The sequence below is a fragment of the Melopsittacus undulatus genome, chromosome 1, assembly GCF_012275295.1.
Source record: "Melopsittacus undulatus isolate bMelUnd1 chromosome 1, bMelUnd1.mat.Z, whole genome shotgun sequence".
Taxonomy (NCBI): domain Eukaryota; kingdom Metazoa; phylum Chordata; class Aves; order Psittaciformes; family Psittaculidae; genus Melopsittacus; species Melopsittacus undulatus.
The window spans coordinates 1,093,561-1,106,740 of NC_047527.1; the positions used below are offsets into that span (position 1 = coordinate 1,093,561).

Consider the following 13,180-nt stretch of genomic DNA (forward strand, 5'->3'; position numbering starts at 1 on the left):
TTGCATTTTTCCAAGGTTTTCTGTGGGTTTCCCCAGTTTTTTTTTCCTTTCTTCAGGTTTTTTGCATTTTCCCCCATTTTTTTTTTGTATTTTCCCCAGGTTTTTTTTTCATTTTCTGCAGGTTTTTTTTCATTTTTCCCAGCTTTTCTTTGTTTTTTCCCAAGTTTTTTGCATTTCTGCAGGGTTTTTTTGCATTTTTCAAGGGTTTTTTTTTGTTTTTCCCCAGGTTTTTTTTTGCATTTCTCCACGTTTTTTGCATTTTTTCCAGGTTTTTCTGTATTTTCTCCCAGGTTTTCTTGTGTTTTCCTCAGGTTTTTTTGCATTTTTTCCCAGGTTTTCTCTGTTTTTATCCAAGTTTTCTGCATTTCCCCCACATTTTTTGCATTTCCCCCACATCTTTGTGTTTTCCCCAGGTTTTTTTCCATTTTCCTCAGGTTTTCTATGTTTTTCCCAGGTTTTCTGTGTTTTTTTTCCCAGGTTTTTGGTATTTTCCCCAGGTTTTTTTTGCATTTTCCCCAGGTTTTTTGCATTTTTCCCAGGTTTGCTGTGTTTTCCCCCCATTTTTTTTTTTGCATTTCTCCACGTTTTTTGCATTTTCCCCATTTTTTTGGCATTTTCCCCCAGTTTTTTTTGGTATTTTCCCCAGGTTTTTTGCATTTTTTCCCAGCTTTTCCTTGTTTTTTCCCAGTTTTCTTGCATTCCCCCCAGGTTTTTTTTGCATTTTCCCCCACATTTCTGTGTTTTTTCCCAGGTTTTTTCTGTATTTTCCCAGGTATTTTTTCATTTTCCCCAGGTTTTCTGTATTCCCTCCCCCCCCTTTGCCCCCCCCCCCTCAGTCGGCACAGTCTCACTTCTGGATCTGGAACAGAAACAGCCTCAGGTTGATGTTCTTGGCCGCCAGCAGTTTGTTGCACTCCACCGAGTCAGCGATGGGCAGCGCCAGGTACTCGGTCTCGTTGCTCTCGTTGCTGCAGACCAAGTGGTAGATGACGGGGCGGATGCTGACGTCGTCGTAGGGCCCCTCGAGCAGCAGGAAGCATTTTCCCCAGGTTTTTGGCATTTTCCTCAGGTTTTCTATGTTTTTCCCCAGGTTTTTTTTGTATTTTTCCCAGTTTTTCTGTGTTTTTTCCCAAGTTTTTTGCGTTTTCCCCAGGTTTTCTGTGTTTTTTTCCCAGTTTTTTTTGTATTTTCCCAAGGTTTTCCCAGGTTTTTCTATATTTTCCCAAGTTTTCTGTGGCTTTTCCCAAGTTTTTCTGCATTTCCACCACATTTTTTTGCATTTTCCACCACATTTTTGTGTTTTCCCCAGGATTTTTTGCATTTCCCTCAGGTTTTCTATGTTTTTTTCCCAGGTTTTCCGTGTTTTCCCCCAGGTTTTCTGTGTTTTTTCCCAGTTTTTTTTGCATTTCTCCTAGTTTTTTGCCTTTTTCCCAGGTTTTCTGTCGTAGGGGCCCCTCGAGCAGCAGGAAGGAGCACTCCAGGGGGGAGTTGACCTTGCTCTTGAGGATGAGCTGGAAGGAGAGCATGCGCTTGCAGGACAGGTTGGGGTTGCGCTCGGAGTCATTGACGCCTTCAGCACCCACGGCTGGGTCAGCACCAGCAGCCGCGGCGTCTTCATAGTACAGGTTTTCCGTGGCTTTGCTCATTTTTTCTTGCATTTTCCTCAGGTTTTCCATGTTTTTCCCAGTTTTTACTATGTTTTTCCCAGTTTTTTTGCATTTTTTCCCAGGTTTTCCATGTTTTTCCCAGTTTTTTTGCATTTTTTCCCAGGTTTTCTATGTTTTTATCCAAGTTTTTTTGCAATTTCCCCCCACTTTTTTTCTGCATTTCCCCAGGTTTTTTTGTATTTCCCCCACTTTTTTTTTGCATTTTCCCCAGGTTTTCTATGTTTTTTCCCAAGTTTTCTGTGTTTTTTCCCCAGGTTTTTTGCTTTTTTCCCCAGTTTTTTTTTGTATTTTCCCCAGGTTTTTTTGCATTTTTCCCATGTTTTCTTGTGTCTTTTCCCAGGTTTTTTGCATTTCTGCAGGGTTTTTTGCATTTTCCTCAGGTTTTCTGTGTTTTTCCCCTGATTTTTTTTGCATTTCTCCAGGTTTTTTGCATTTTTGCAAGGTTTTTTTGTATTTTCTCCAGGTTTTCTTGTGTTTTCCTCAGGTTTTTTGCATTTTCCCCCAGTTTTTTCTTGTTTTTCCCCAGTTTTTTTTTGCATTTCTTGGGGTTTTTTTGCATTTTCCCCAGTTTTTTTTGTATTTTCCCCCAGGTTTTTTTTTGCATTTTTCCCAGGTTTTTTGCATTTTTCTCAGGTTTTCTGTGTTTTTCCCAGATTTTTTTCATTTCTCCTGTTTTTTTGCATTTCCCCCAGGTTTTCTGTGGTTTTGACCAAGTTTTTTTGCATTTCCCCACTTTTTCTGCATTTCCCCAGGTTTTTCTGTGTTTTTTCCCCAGGTTTTCTCTGTTTTTTATCCAAGATTTCTGCATTTCCCCCACATTTTTTTGCTTTTCCCCCATATTTTTGTTTTTTTTTCCCAGGTTTTTTTTCCATTTTCCTCAGGTTTTCTATGTTTTTTTCCCAGGTTTTCTGTGTTTTTCCCACGTTTTCTGTGTTTTTTTCCCAGGTTTTTTGGTATTTTCCCCAGGTTTTTTTGCATTTTTCCAAGGTTTTCTGTGTTTTTCCCCAGTTTTTTTTGCATTTCTCCTCGTTTTTTGTGTTTTTTCCCCTGTTTTTTTTTTGGTATTATCCCCAGGTTTTTTTGCATTTTCCCCAGGTTTTTTGCATTTTTTCCCAGGTTTTCTGTGTTTTTCCCAGTTTTTTTTGCATTTCTCCTCGTTTTTTGTGTTTTTTCCCCTGTTTTTTTTGGTATTATCCCCAGTTTTTTTCCATTTTCCCCACATTTTTGTGTGTTTTTTCCCAGGTTTTTCTGTATTTTCCCAGTTTTTTTTTCATTTTCACCAGTTTTTTTTTTCATTTTCCCCAGTTTTTTTTTCATTTTCCCCAGTTTTTTTTTTCATTTTCCCCAGTTTTTTTTTCATTTTCCCAAGGTTTTTTGCATTTTTCCCAGTTTTTCTGTGTTTTTCCCAGTTTTTCTTTTCATTTTCCCCAGTTATTTTTCATTTTCCCCAGTTTTTTTGCATTTTTCCCAGGTTTTCTGTGTTTTTTTCAGAAAGTTTTTTGCATTTTCCCCGGGTATTTTTGCATTTTCCTCAGATTTTCTGTGTTTTATCCCAGGTATTTCTGTATTCCCACAGCTGTTCTTGGCTCCATCCCCAGTGAGTCAGCCCCTGGTGTAGGCTGAGCTGTGGCTCTTGGGCAAGTCCTGCTGAGGACTTGGGGCTCCCTCCTCAGTGGCTCCTGGTGCTCTATGGTGAAGCTCCTGGATGCTGATCTCTCTCCGCTCCGCTCCAGTGTTGCAGGTGTCCTCTCTGCAGATACTCACCTCAGCAAATGATTTTGGGGGTTTGTGATCCAAGTTTTTGTGGTTTTCCACAGGTTTTTTTTGTGTTTTTTCCTGGGATTTGGGGTTTTTTTTTTTCCCAAGTTTTCTGGGTTTTTCCCAGGTTTTTGTGTTTTTCCTGGGATTTTGTTTTTTTTTCCCCAAGTTTTGCTGGGTTTTCACAGGTTTTCTGTGTTTTTTCCCAGGTTTTGATCCAAGTTTTTGTGTTTTTTTCCCAAGTTTTTTGTGTTTTTCCTGGGGTTTGGGGTTTTTTTTCCCAAGTATTGCAGGGTTTTCCAAGATTTCCAGTGTTTTTCCCAGGTTTTTTGTGTTTTTCCAGGGATTTTGTTTTTTTTTTCCCCAAGTTTTGTGGGGTTTTCCAAGGTTTTCTGTGTTTTTCCCAGGTTTTTGGGTTTTTTGGTTCTTTCCCAGGGTCTTTGAGGTTTTTCTCCAGCTTTTTGTGTTTTTCCCAAGGTTTTTTTTTTGTTTTCCCCATCTTTTTGTGTTTTTTCCCAGGCTTTTTTGCATTTTCCCCCCACATTTTTATGTTTTTTCCTCAATTTTTTTTTGTTTTTTCCCAGGTTTTTGAGTTTTTTTCCCAGTTTTTTGGGGTTTTTTTCTCAGATTTTTTGCATTTTCCTCAGTTTTTTTTTCATTTTCCTCAGTTTTTTTGCATTTCCCCACGTTTTTTGCATTTTTCCTAGGTTTTCTGTATTTTCCCCAGGATTTTTTTTTGTATTTTCTCCAGGTTTTTTTTTTGCATTTCCCCAGGTTTTATGTGTTTTTCCCAGTTTTTTTTTAATTTTCCCCAGGTTTTTTGCATTTTCCCAGGTTTTTCTGTTATCCCCCTTGCCAACCTGCCTTGACCCTCTCTGTTCACCCGCTCTATTCACCACGCTCCTGTTCCCCATGCTCCCTGGTTAGGCTTTTAACCCCTCGCAGCTGGTGCCACCACCAGTTTTTCTGTTTTTTCCCATTTTCTTTCATTTTCCCCAGTTTTTTTTTCATTTTCCCCAGTTTTTTTTTTTCATTTTCCCCAGGTTTTTTTTGCATTTTTCCCAGTTTTTCTGTGTTTTTCCCAGTTTTTCTTTTCATTTTCCCCAGGTTTTTTTTTTCATTTTCCCCAGTTTTTTTTTCATTTTCCCATTTTTTTTCATTTCCCCAGTTTTTTTTCATTTTCCCCAGTTTTTTTTCATTTTCCCCAGTTTTTTTCATTTTCCCCCAGTTTTTTTTGCATTTTTTCCCAGGTTTTCTGTGTTTTTTCAGAAGTTTTTTTGCATTTTCCCTAGATATTTTTGCATTTTCCTCAGATTTTCCTCAGTCGCCACACTCCCTGGTTAGGCTTTTAACCCCTCGCAGCCGGTGCCACCACCAGTTTTTCTGTGTTTTTTCCCAGTTTTTCTTTCATTTTCCCCAGTTTTTTTTTCATTTTCTCCATTTTTTTCATTTTTGCCAAGTTTTTTCCATTTTTCCCAGGTTTTCTGTGTTTTTTCAGAAGTTTTTTGCATTTTCCCCGGGTATTTTGCATTTTCCTCAGATTTTCTGTGTTTTATCCCAGGTATTTCTGTATTCCCGCAGCTGTTCCTGGCTCCGTCCCTGGTGTAGGCTGAGCTGTGGCTCATGGGCAACTCCTGGTGAGGACTTGGGGCTCCCTCCTCAGTGGCTCTTGGTGCTCTATGGTGAAGCTCCTGGATGCTGATCTCTCCCCACTCCAGTGCTGCAGGTGTCCTCTCTGCAGGTACTCACCTCAGCAAATGATTTTGGGGGTTTTTATCCAGGTTTTTGTGTTTTTTTTTCCCAGTTTTTTTTGTGTTTTTCCTGGGATTTGGGTTTTTTTCCCAAGTTTTGCTGGGTTTTCCCAGGTTTTCTGTGTTTTTCCCAGGTTTTCTGCGGTTTTTCCGAAGTTTTTTGTGTTTTTCCTGGGATTTTGCTTTATTTTTTCCCCCAAGTTTTGCGGGGTTTTCCCAGGTGTTCTGTTTTTCCCAGTTTTTTTGTGGTTTTTCACAAGTTTTTTTGTGTTTTTCCTGGGGTTTGGTTTCTTTTTTCCCAAGTATTGCAAGGTTTTCCCAGGTTTTTCTGTGTTTTATCCAAGTTTTCTGCATTTCCCCCACATTTTTTTGCATTTTCCCCCCACATTTTTGTGTTTTCCCCAGGTTTTTTTTTTAATTCTCCAGGTTTTTTCCATTTTTCCCAGGTTTTCTGTGTTTTTCCTGGGATTTTGGTTTCTTTTTTCCCCAAGTTTTGCAGGTTTTTTCCCAGGTTTTCTGTGTTTTTTCCCAGGTTTTTGCATTTTCCCCAGGTTTTTCTGCATTTCCCCCCACATTTTTGTGGTTTTCCCAGGTTATTTTTGCATTCCACCAGGTTTTCTGTGTTTTTCCTCAGTTTTTTTTTGCATTTCTCCAGATTTTTTGCATTTTTCACCAAGTTTTTTGTGTTTTCTCCAGGTTTTCTGTGTTTCTTTTCCAGTTTTTTTGCATTTCCCCACTTTTTTTTCCCAGGTTTTTTTTCATTTTCCTCAGGTTTTCTGTATTTTCCTGAGGTTTTTTTTTTTTGTATTTTCCCCAGGTTTTTTTTGCATTTTTCCCAGGTTTTCTGTTTTTTCCCCAGGTATTTTTGCCTTTTCCTCAGATTTGCTCTGTTTTATCCCAGTTTTTCTGTATTTCCCCCACCTTCCCACACCCTCCCCCGTGTCCCCCCCCCTCAGTCGGCACAGTCTCACTTCTGGCTCTGGAACAGAAACAGCCTCAGGTTGATGTTCTTGCCCCCAGCAGTTTGTTGCACAGCACACAGGGTTTCCTTTGCATTTTCCCAGGGGTTTCCAGGTTTTTTTTGCATTTCCTCAGGTTTTTCTGTGTTTTTTCCCCAGGTTTTTTGCATTTTTCCAAGTTTTTCTGTGTTTTTCCCCAGTTTTTTTTTCCTTTCTTCAGGTTTTTTGCATTTTCCCCAGGTTTTTTTTTGTATTTTTCCCCAGGGTTTTTTTTTTCATTTTCTGCAGGTTTTTTTCATTTTTCCCCAGCTTTTTCTTTGTTTTTTTCCCAAGTTTTTTGCATTTCTGCAGGGTTTTTTTTGCATTTTTCAAGGGTTTTTTTTGTTTTTCCCCAGTTTTTTTTTGCATTTCTCCACGTTTTTTGCATTTTTTCCAGGTTTTTCTGTATGTTCTCCCAGGTTTTCTTGTGTTTTCCTCAGTTTTTTTTTTGCATTTTCCTCAGGTTTTCTGTGTTTTTTGCATTTCTCTGGGTTTTTTGCATTTTCGCCAGTTTTTTTTGGTATTTTCTCCAGGTTTTTTTCCATTTTCCTCAGGTTTTCTATGTTTTTCCCACGCTTTCTGTGTTTTTTCCCAGGTTTTCTGTGTTTTTTCCCAGGTTTTTTTGGTATTTTCCCCAGTTTTTTGCATTTTTCCCAGCTTTTCCTTGTTTTTTCCACAGTTTTTTTGCATTCCCCCCCAGGTTTCTTTGCATTTTCCCCCACATTTTCGTGTTTTTTCCCAGGTTTTTCTGTATTTTCCCAGGTATTTTTTCATTTTCCCCAGGTTTTCTGTATTCCCTCCCCCCCCCTCTGCCCCCCCCCCCCCCTCAGTCGGCACCAGTCCTCACTTCTGGATCTGGAACAGAAACAGCCTCAGGTTGATGTTCTTGCCCCCAGCAGTTTGTTGCACTCACACAGGGGTTTCCTTTGCATTTTCCCAGGGTTTTCCAGGGTTTTTTTTTGCGTTTTCCTCAGATTTTTCTGTGTTTTTTTCCCCCGGTTTTTTGCATTTTTCCATGGTTTTCTGTGGGTTAGCCCAGTTTTTTTTTTTCCTTTCTTCAGGTTTTTTGCATTTTCCCCAGCTTTTCTTTGTTTTTTCCCAGGTTTTTTTTTGTATTTTCTCCAGGTTTTTTTCATTTTTCCCAGGTTTTCTGCATTTTCCTCAGGTTTTCCTTGTTTTTCCGCAGGTTTTTTTGCATTTCTCCAGGTTTTTTGCATTTTTCGCAGGTTTTCTGTGGTTTTTACCAAGTTTTTTGCATTTCCCCACTTTTTTCTGCATTTTCCCCAGGTTTTTCTGTGTTTTTTCCCAGGATTTTTTGCATTTTCTCCAGATTTTCTGTGTTTTTTCCCCAGATTTTCTCTGTTTTTATCCAAGTTTTCTGCATTTCCCCCACATTTTTTGCTTTTCCCCACACATTGTTGTGTTTTCCCCAGTTTTTTTTTCCATTTTCCTCAGGTTTTTCTGTGTTTTTTCCCACGTTTTCTGTGTTTTTTCCCAAGTTTTCTGTGTTTTTTTTCCCAGGTTTTTTGGTATTTTCCCCAAGTTTTTTGCATTTTTCCCAGTTTTTTCTGTGTTTTTCCCCCAGTTTTTTTTTTGCATTTCTCCACGTTTTTTTGCATTTTCCCCAGGTTTTTTGGCATTTTCCCCAGGTTTTTTGCATTTTTTCCAGCTTTTCTTTGTTTTTTTCCCCAGTTTTTTTTTGCATTTTCCCCCACATTTTCGTGTTTTTTCCCAGGTTTTTCTGTATTTTCCCAGGTATTTTTTCATTTTTCCCCAGGTTTTCTGTACTCCCTCCCCCCCCCCTCTGCCCCCCCCCCTCAGTCGGCACAGTCTCACTTCTGGATCTGGAACAGAAACAGCCTCAGGTTGATGTTCTTGCCCCCAGCAGTTTGTTGCACTCACACAGGGTTTCCTTTGCGTTTCCCAGGGTTTTCCAGGGTTTTTTTTGCGTTTCCTCAGGTTTTTCTGTGTTTTTTCCTATGGTTTTTTGCATTTTTTCCATGGTTTTCTGTGGGTTAGCCCAGTTTTTTTTTTCTTTCTTCAGGTTTTTTGCATTTTCCTCAGTTTTTAGGTATTTTCCCCAGGTTTTTTTTTCATTTTCTGCAGGTTTTTTTCATTTTCCCCAGCTTTTCTTTGTTTTTTCCCCAAGTTTTTTTGCATTTCTGCAGGCTTTTTTTGCATTTTTTCCAAGGTTTTCTGTGTTTTTCTCCAGGTTTTTTGCATTTTCCCCAGGTTTTCTGTGTTTTTTCCCCAGGTTTTCTCTGTTTTTATCCAAGTTTTCTGCATTTCCCCCACATTTTTTGCTTTTCCACCCACATTTTTGTGTTTTTCCCCAGTTTTTTTTTTCCATTTTCCTCAGGTTTTCTATGTTTTTTCCCAGGTTTTCTGTGTTTTTTTTCCCAGGTTTTTTGGTATTTTCCCCAGGTTTTTTGTATCTTTCCCAGGTTTTCTGTGTTTTTCCCCAGTTTTTTTTTTTGCATTTCTCCACCTTTTTTTGCCTTTTCCCCAGTTTTTTTGGTATTTTCCCCGGGTTTTTGCATTTTTCCCAGCTTTTCTTTGTTTTCTCCCAGTTTTTTTTGCATCCCCCCCAGGTTTTTTTCCATTTTCCCCCACATTTCTGTGTTTTTTTTCCCAGGTTTTTCTGTATTTTCCCAGGTATTTTTTCATTTTCCCCAGGTTTTCTGTATTCCCTCCCCCCCTTTGCCCCCCCCCCCTCAGTCGGCACAGTCTCACTTCTGGATCTGGAACAGAAACAGCCTCAGGTTGATGTTCTTGGCCGCCAGCAGTTTGTTGCACTCCACCGAGTCAGCGATGGGCAGCGCCAGGTACTCGGTCTCGTTGCTCTCGTTGCTGAAGACCAAGTGGTAGATGATGGGGCAGATGCTGACGTTCGTCATAGGGGCCCCTCGAGCAGCAGGAAGCATTTTCCCAGGTTTTTGGCATTTTCCTCGGGTTTTCTATGTTTTTATGCAAGTTTTCGGCATTTTCCCACACATTTTTTTTGTTTTCCCAAGGATTTTTCTGCATTTCCCCAGGTTTTTTGCATTTTCCTCAGGTTTTCTATGTTTTCTCCAGGTTTTCTGCGGTTTTTCCCAATTTTTTTTTTTTGCATTTCTCCAGGTTTTTTGCATTTTTCCAGGTTTTTTTGTATTTTCTCCAGGTTTTCTTGTGTTTTCCTCAGCGTTTTTGCATTTTCCCAGGTTTTTTTGCATTTTTCCCAGGTTTTCTGTATTTTCCTCAGGTTTTCTGTATTTTTCCCCAGGTTTTTTTTGCATTTCTCCAGGTTTTTTGCATTTTCCCCAGGTTTTCTGTGTTTTTATCCAATTTTTCTGCATTTCCCCCACATTTTTTGCTTTTCCCCCCCACATTTATGTTTTTTCCCCAGGTTTTTTTCCATTTTCCTCAGGTTTTCTACGTTTTTCCCACGTTTTCTGTGTTTTTCCCAGGTTTTCTGTGGTTTTTTTTCCCAGGTTTTTTGCATTTTCCCAGGTTTTCTGTGTTTTTCCCCAGTTTTTTTTTGCATTTCTCCACGTTTTTTGCATTTTCCCCAGTTTTTTTTGCATTTTCCCCAGGTTTTTTGCATTTTTTCCCAGCTTTTCCTTGTTTTTTCCCAGTTTTTTTGCATTCCCCCCAGGTTTTTTTTTGCATTTCCCCATTTTTTTTTCCATTTTTCCCCCACATTTCTGTGTTTTTTTCCCAGGTTTTTTCTGTATTTTCCCAGGTATTTTTTCATTTTCCCCAGGTTTTCTGTATTCCCTCCCCCCCCCCCTTTGCCCCCCCCCCTTAGTCGGCACAGTCTCACTTCTGGATCTGGAACAGAAACAGCCTCAGGTTGATGTTCTTGGCCGCCAGCAGTTTGTTGCACTCCACCGAGTCAGCGATGGGCAGCGCCAGGTACTCGGTCTCGTTGCTCTCGTTGCTGCAGACCAAGTGGTAGATGATGGGGACAGATGCTGACGTCGTCATAGGGCCCCTCGAGCAGCAGGAAGCATTTTACCAGGTTTTTTGCATTTTTCACAGGTTTTCTGTGTTTTTTATGCAAGTTTTCTTCATTTCCCCCACATTTTTCCCCACATTTTTTTTGTTTTCCACAGGATTTTTTGTATTTTCCCCAGGTTTTTTGCATTTTTCTCAGGTTTTCTGTGTTTTTCCCCAGGTTTTTTTGCATTTCTCTGGATTTTTTGCATTTTTGCCAGATTTTTTTGGTATTTTCTCCAGGTTTTTTTGCATTTTCCCCAGGTTCTCTGTGTATTTCCACAGGTTTTCTCTGTTTTTATCCAAGTTTTCTGAATTTCACCCACATTTTTTGCATTTCCCCCACATTTTTGTGTTTTCCCCAGGTTTTTTTCCATTTTCCTCAGCTTTTCTATGTTTTTCTGTGGTTTTCCGTGGTTTTCCCAGGTTTTCTGTGTTTTTTTTCCCAGGTTTTTTGCATTTTTCCCAGTTTTTTTGCATTTTCCCCAGGTTTTTTGCATTTTTCCCAGGTTTTTTGCATTTTCCCCAGGTCTTCTCTGTTTTTCCCCAGGTTTTTTTGCATTTCTCCACGTTTTTTGCATTTTCCCCATTTTTTTGGTATTTTACCCAGGTTTTTTTGCATTTTCCCCAGGTTTTTTGCATTTTTTCCCAGCTTTTGTTTTTTCCCAGTTTTTTTGCATTCCCCCCAGGTTTTTTTGCATTTCCCCATTTTTTTCCATTTTCCCCCACATTTTTGTGTTTTTCCCAGGTTTTTCTGTATTTTCCCAGGTATTTTTTCATTTTCCCCAGGTTTTCTGTTTTCCCTCCCCCCCCCTTTGCCCCCCCCCCCTCAGTCGGCACAGTCTCACTTCTGGATCTGGAACAGAAACAGCCTCAGGTTGATGTTCTTGGCCGCCAGCAGTTTGTTGCACTCCACCGAGTCAGCGATGGGCAGCGCCAGGTACTCGGTCTCGTTGCTCTCGTTGCTGAAGACGAAGTGGTAGATGACGGGGCGGATGCTGACGTCGTCATAGGGCCCCTCGAGCAGCAGGAAGCATTTCCTCAGGTTTTTTGCATTTTCCCCATGTTTTCTATGTTTTTCCCCAGGTTTTTTTTGTATTTTCCCCAGGTTTTCCGTGTTTTTCCCAGGTTTTCTGTGGTTTTTCCCAAGTTTTTTTTTTTTGCATTTCTCCAGGTTTTTTGGATTTTTCCAGGTTTTTTTGTATTTTCTCCAGGTTTTCTTGTGTTTTTCTCAGCGTTTTTTGCGTTTTCCCAGTTTTTTCTGTATTTTTCCCAGTTTTTTCTGTGTTTTTCCCAGGTTTTCTGTGTTTTTTCCCAGGTTTTTTTTTTTTATTTTCCCCAGGTTGTTTGCGTTTTTTCTCACGTTTTCCGTATTTTTCCCCAGGTTTTTTTGCATTTCTCCAGGTTTTTTGCATTTTCCCCAGGTTTTCTGTGTTTTTTTTCCCAGGTTTTCTCTGTTTTTATCCAATTTTTCTGCATTTCCCCCACATTTTTTGCTTTTCCCCCCATTATTTTTGTTTTTTCCCCAAGTTTTTTTCCATTTTCCTCAGGTTTTCTACGTTTTTTTCCCAGGTTTTCTGTGTTTTTCCCAGGTTTTCTGTGGTTTTTTTCCCTGGTTTCTTGGTATTTTCCCCAAGTTTTTTTGCTTTTTCCCCAGGTTTTTTTTTTTTTCATTTTTCCCAGGTTTTTTGTATTTTTTCCCAGGTCTTCTCTGTTTTTCCCCATTTTTTTGCATTTCTGTACGTTTTTTGCATTTTCCCCAGTTTTTTTGGCATTTTCCCCAGGTTCTCTGTGTATTTCCACAGGTTTTCTCTGTTTTTATCCAAGTTTTCTGCATTTCCCCCACATTTTTGTGTTTTCCCCAGTTTTTTTTTCCATTTTCCTCAGCTTTTCTATGTTTTTCCCAGGTTTTCCATGTTTTTCCCAGGTTTTCTGTGTTTTCCCAGGTTTTTTGGTATTTTCCCCAGGTTTTTTTACATTTTCCCCAGGTTTTTTGCATTTTTCCCAGGTTTTTTTGCGTTTTCCCCAGGTCTTCTCTGTTTTTCCCCAATTTTTTTTTCATTTCTCCACGTTTTTTTGCATTTTCCCCAGTTTTTTTTTTGCATTTTCCCCATGTTTTTTGCATTTTTTCCCGGCTTTTCTTTGTTTTTCCCCAGTTTTTCTGCATTCCCCCCAGGTTTCTTTGCATTTTCCCCCACATTTCTGTGTTTTTTCCCAGGTTTTTCTGTATTTTCCCAGGTATTTTTTCATTTTCCCCAGGTTTTCTGTATTCCCTCCCCCCCCTTTGCCCCCCCCCCCCTCAGTCGGCACAGTCTCACTTCTGGATCTGGAACAGAAACAGCCTCAGGTTGATGTTCTTGGCCGCCAGCAGTTTGTTGCACTCCACCGAGTCAGCGATGGGCAGCGCCAGGTACTCGGTCTCGTTGCTCTCGTTGCTGAAGACCAAGTGGTAGATGACGGGGCGGATGCTGACGTCGTCGTAGGGCCCCTCGAGCAGCAGGAAGCATTTTCCCAGGTTTTTGGCATTTTCTCCAGGTTTTTTGCATTTTTCACAAGTTTTCTGTGTTTTTTCCCAGGATTTTTTTGTTTTTTTCCAAGTATTTTCGCATTTTCCCGCACATTTTTGTATTTTTCCCAGGGTTTTTTTTGTATTTTCCCCAGGTTTTTCGCATTTCCCTCAGGAATTTTATGTTTTTTCCCCAGGTTTTCCTTTTTTCCCCAAGTTTTTCTGTGTTTTTTCCCAAGTTTTTTGCATTTCCCCAGGTTTTTTTTTATTTTCCCGAGGTTTTTTGCATTTTCCACAAGTTTTCTATGTTTTTCCCCAGGTTTTTTTGTATTTTTCCCAGTTTTTCTGTGTTTTTTCCAAAGTTTTTTGCATTTCCCCAGGTTTTTTTTTGCATTTTCCCCAGGTTTTCTGTGTTTTTTTCCCAGTTTTTTTTTGTATTTTCCCCAGGTTTTCCTGTATTTTCCCAGGTTTTCTGTGGCTTCTCCCAAGTTTTCTGCATTTCCACCACATTTTTGTGTTTTCCCC

The 13,180-nt window shown here is 39.6% G+C and overlaps 1 protein-coding gene across 1 annotated transcript; it reads right to left on the reverse strand.

The window, feature by feature from the left end:
• Window positions 1–831: 831 nt before the first annotated feature.
• On the reverse strand, window positions 832–1,658 carry LOC117436933 (cysteine and histidine-rich protein 1-like). Its single transcript, XM_034069015.1, has 2 exons — window positions 1,455–1,658; window positions 832–1,021 (listed from the first exon to the last, which is right to left on the reverse strand). Exons 1-2 carry the CDS (start codon window positions 1,656–1,658, stop codon window positions 848–850), a joined length of 378 nt encoding a protein of 125 aa, XP_033924906.1. The 3' UTR covers window positions 832–847.
• Window positions 1,659–13,180: the final 11,522 nt, after the last annotated feature.

Bases quoted from the DNA above. Each gene is read 5' to 3' on its own strand.
- LOC117436933 (XM_034069015.1), bottom strand. From the start codon at position 1,658: ATGCAAGAAAAAATGAGCAAAGCCACGGAAAACCTGTACTATGAAGAC. The intron at 1,022-1,454 runs GGGCCCCTACGA...CTGCTGCTCGAG, and splicing joins GCTCCTTCCTGCTGCTCGAG to GGGCCCTACGACGACGTCAG.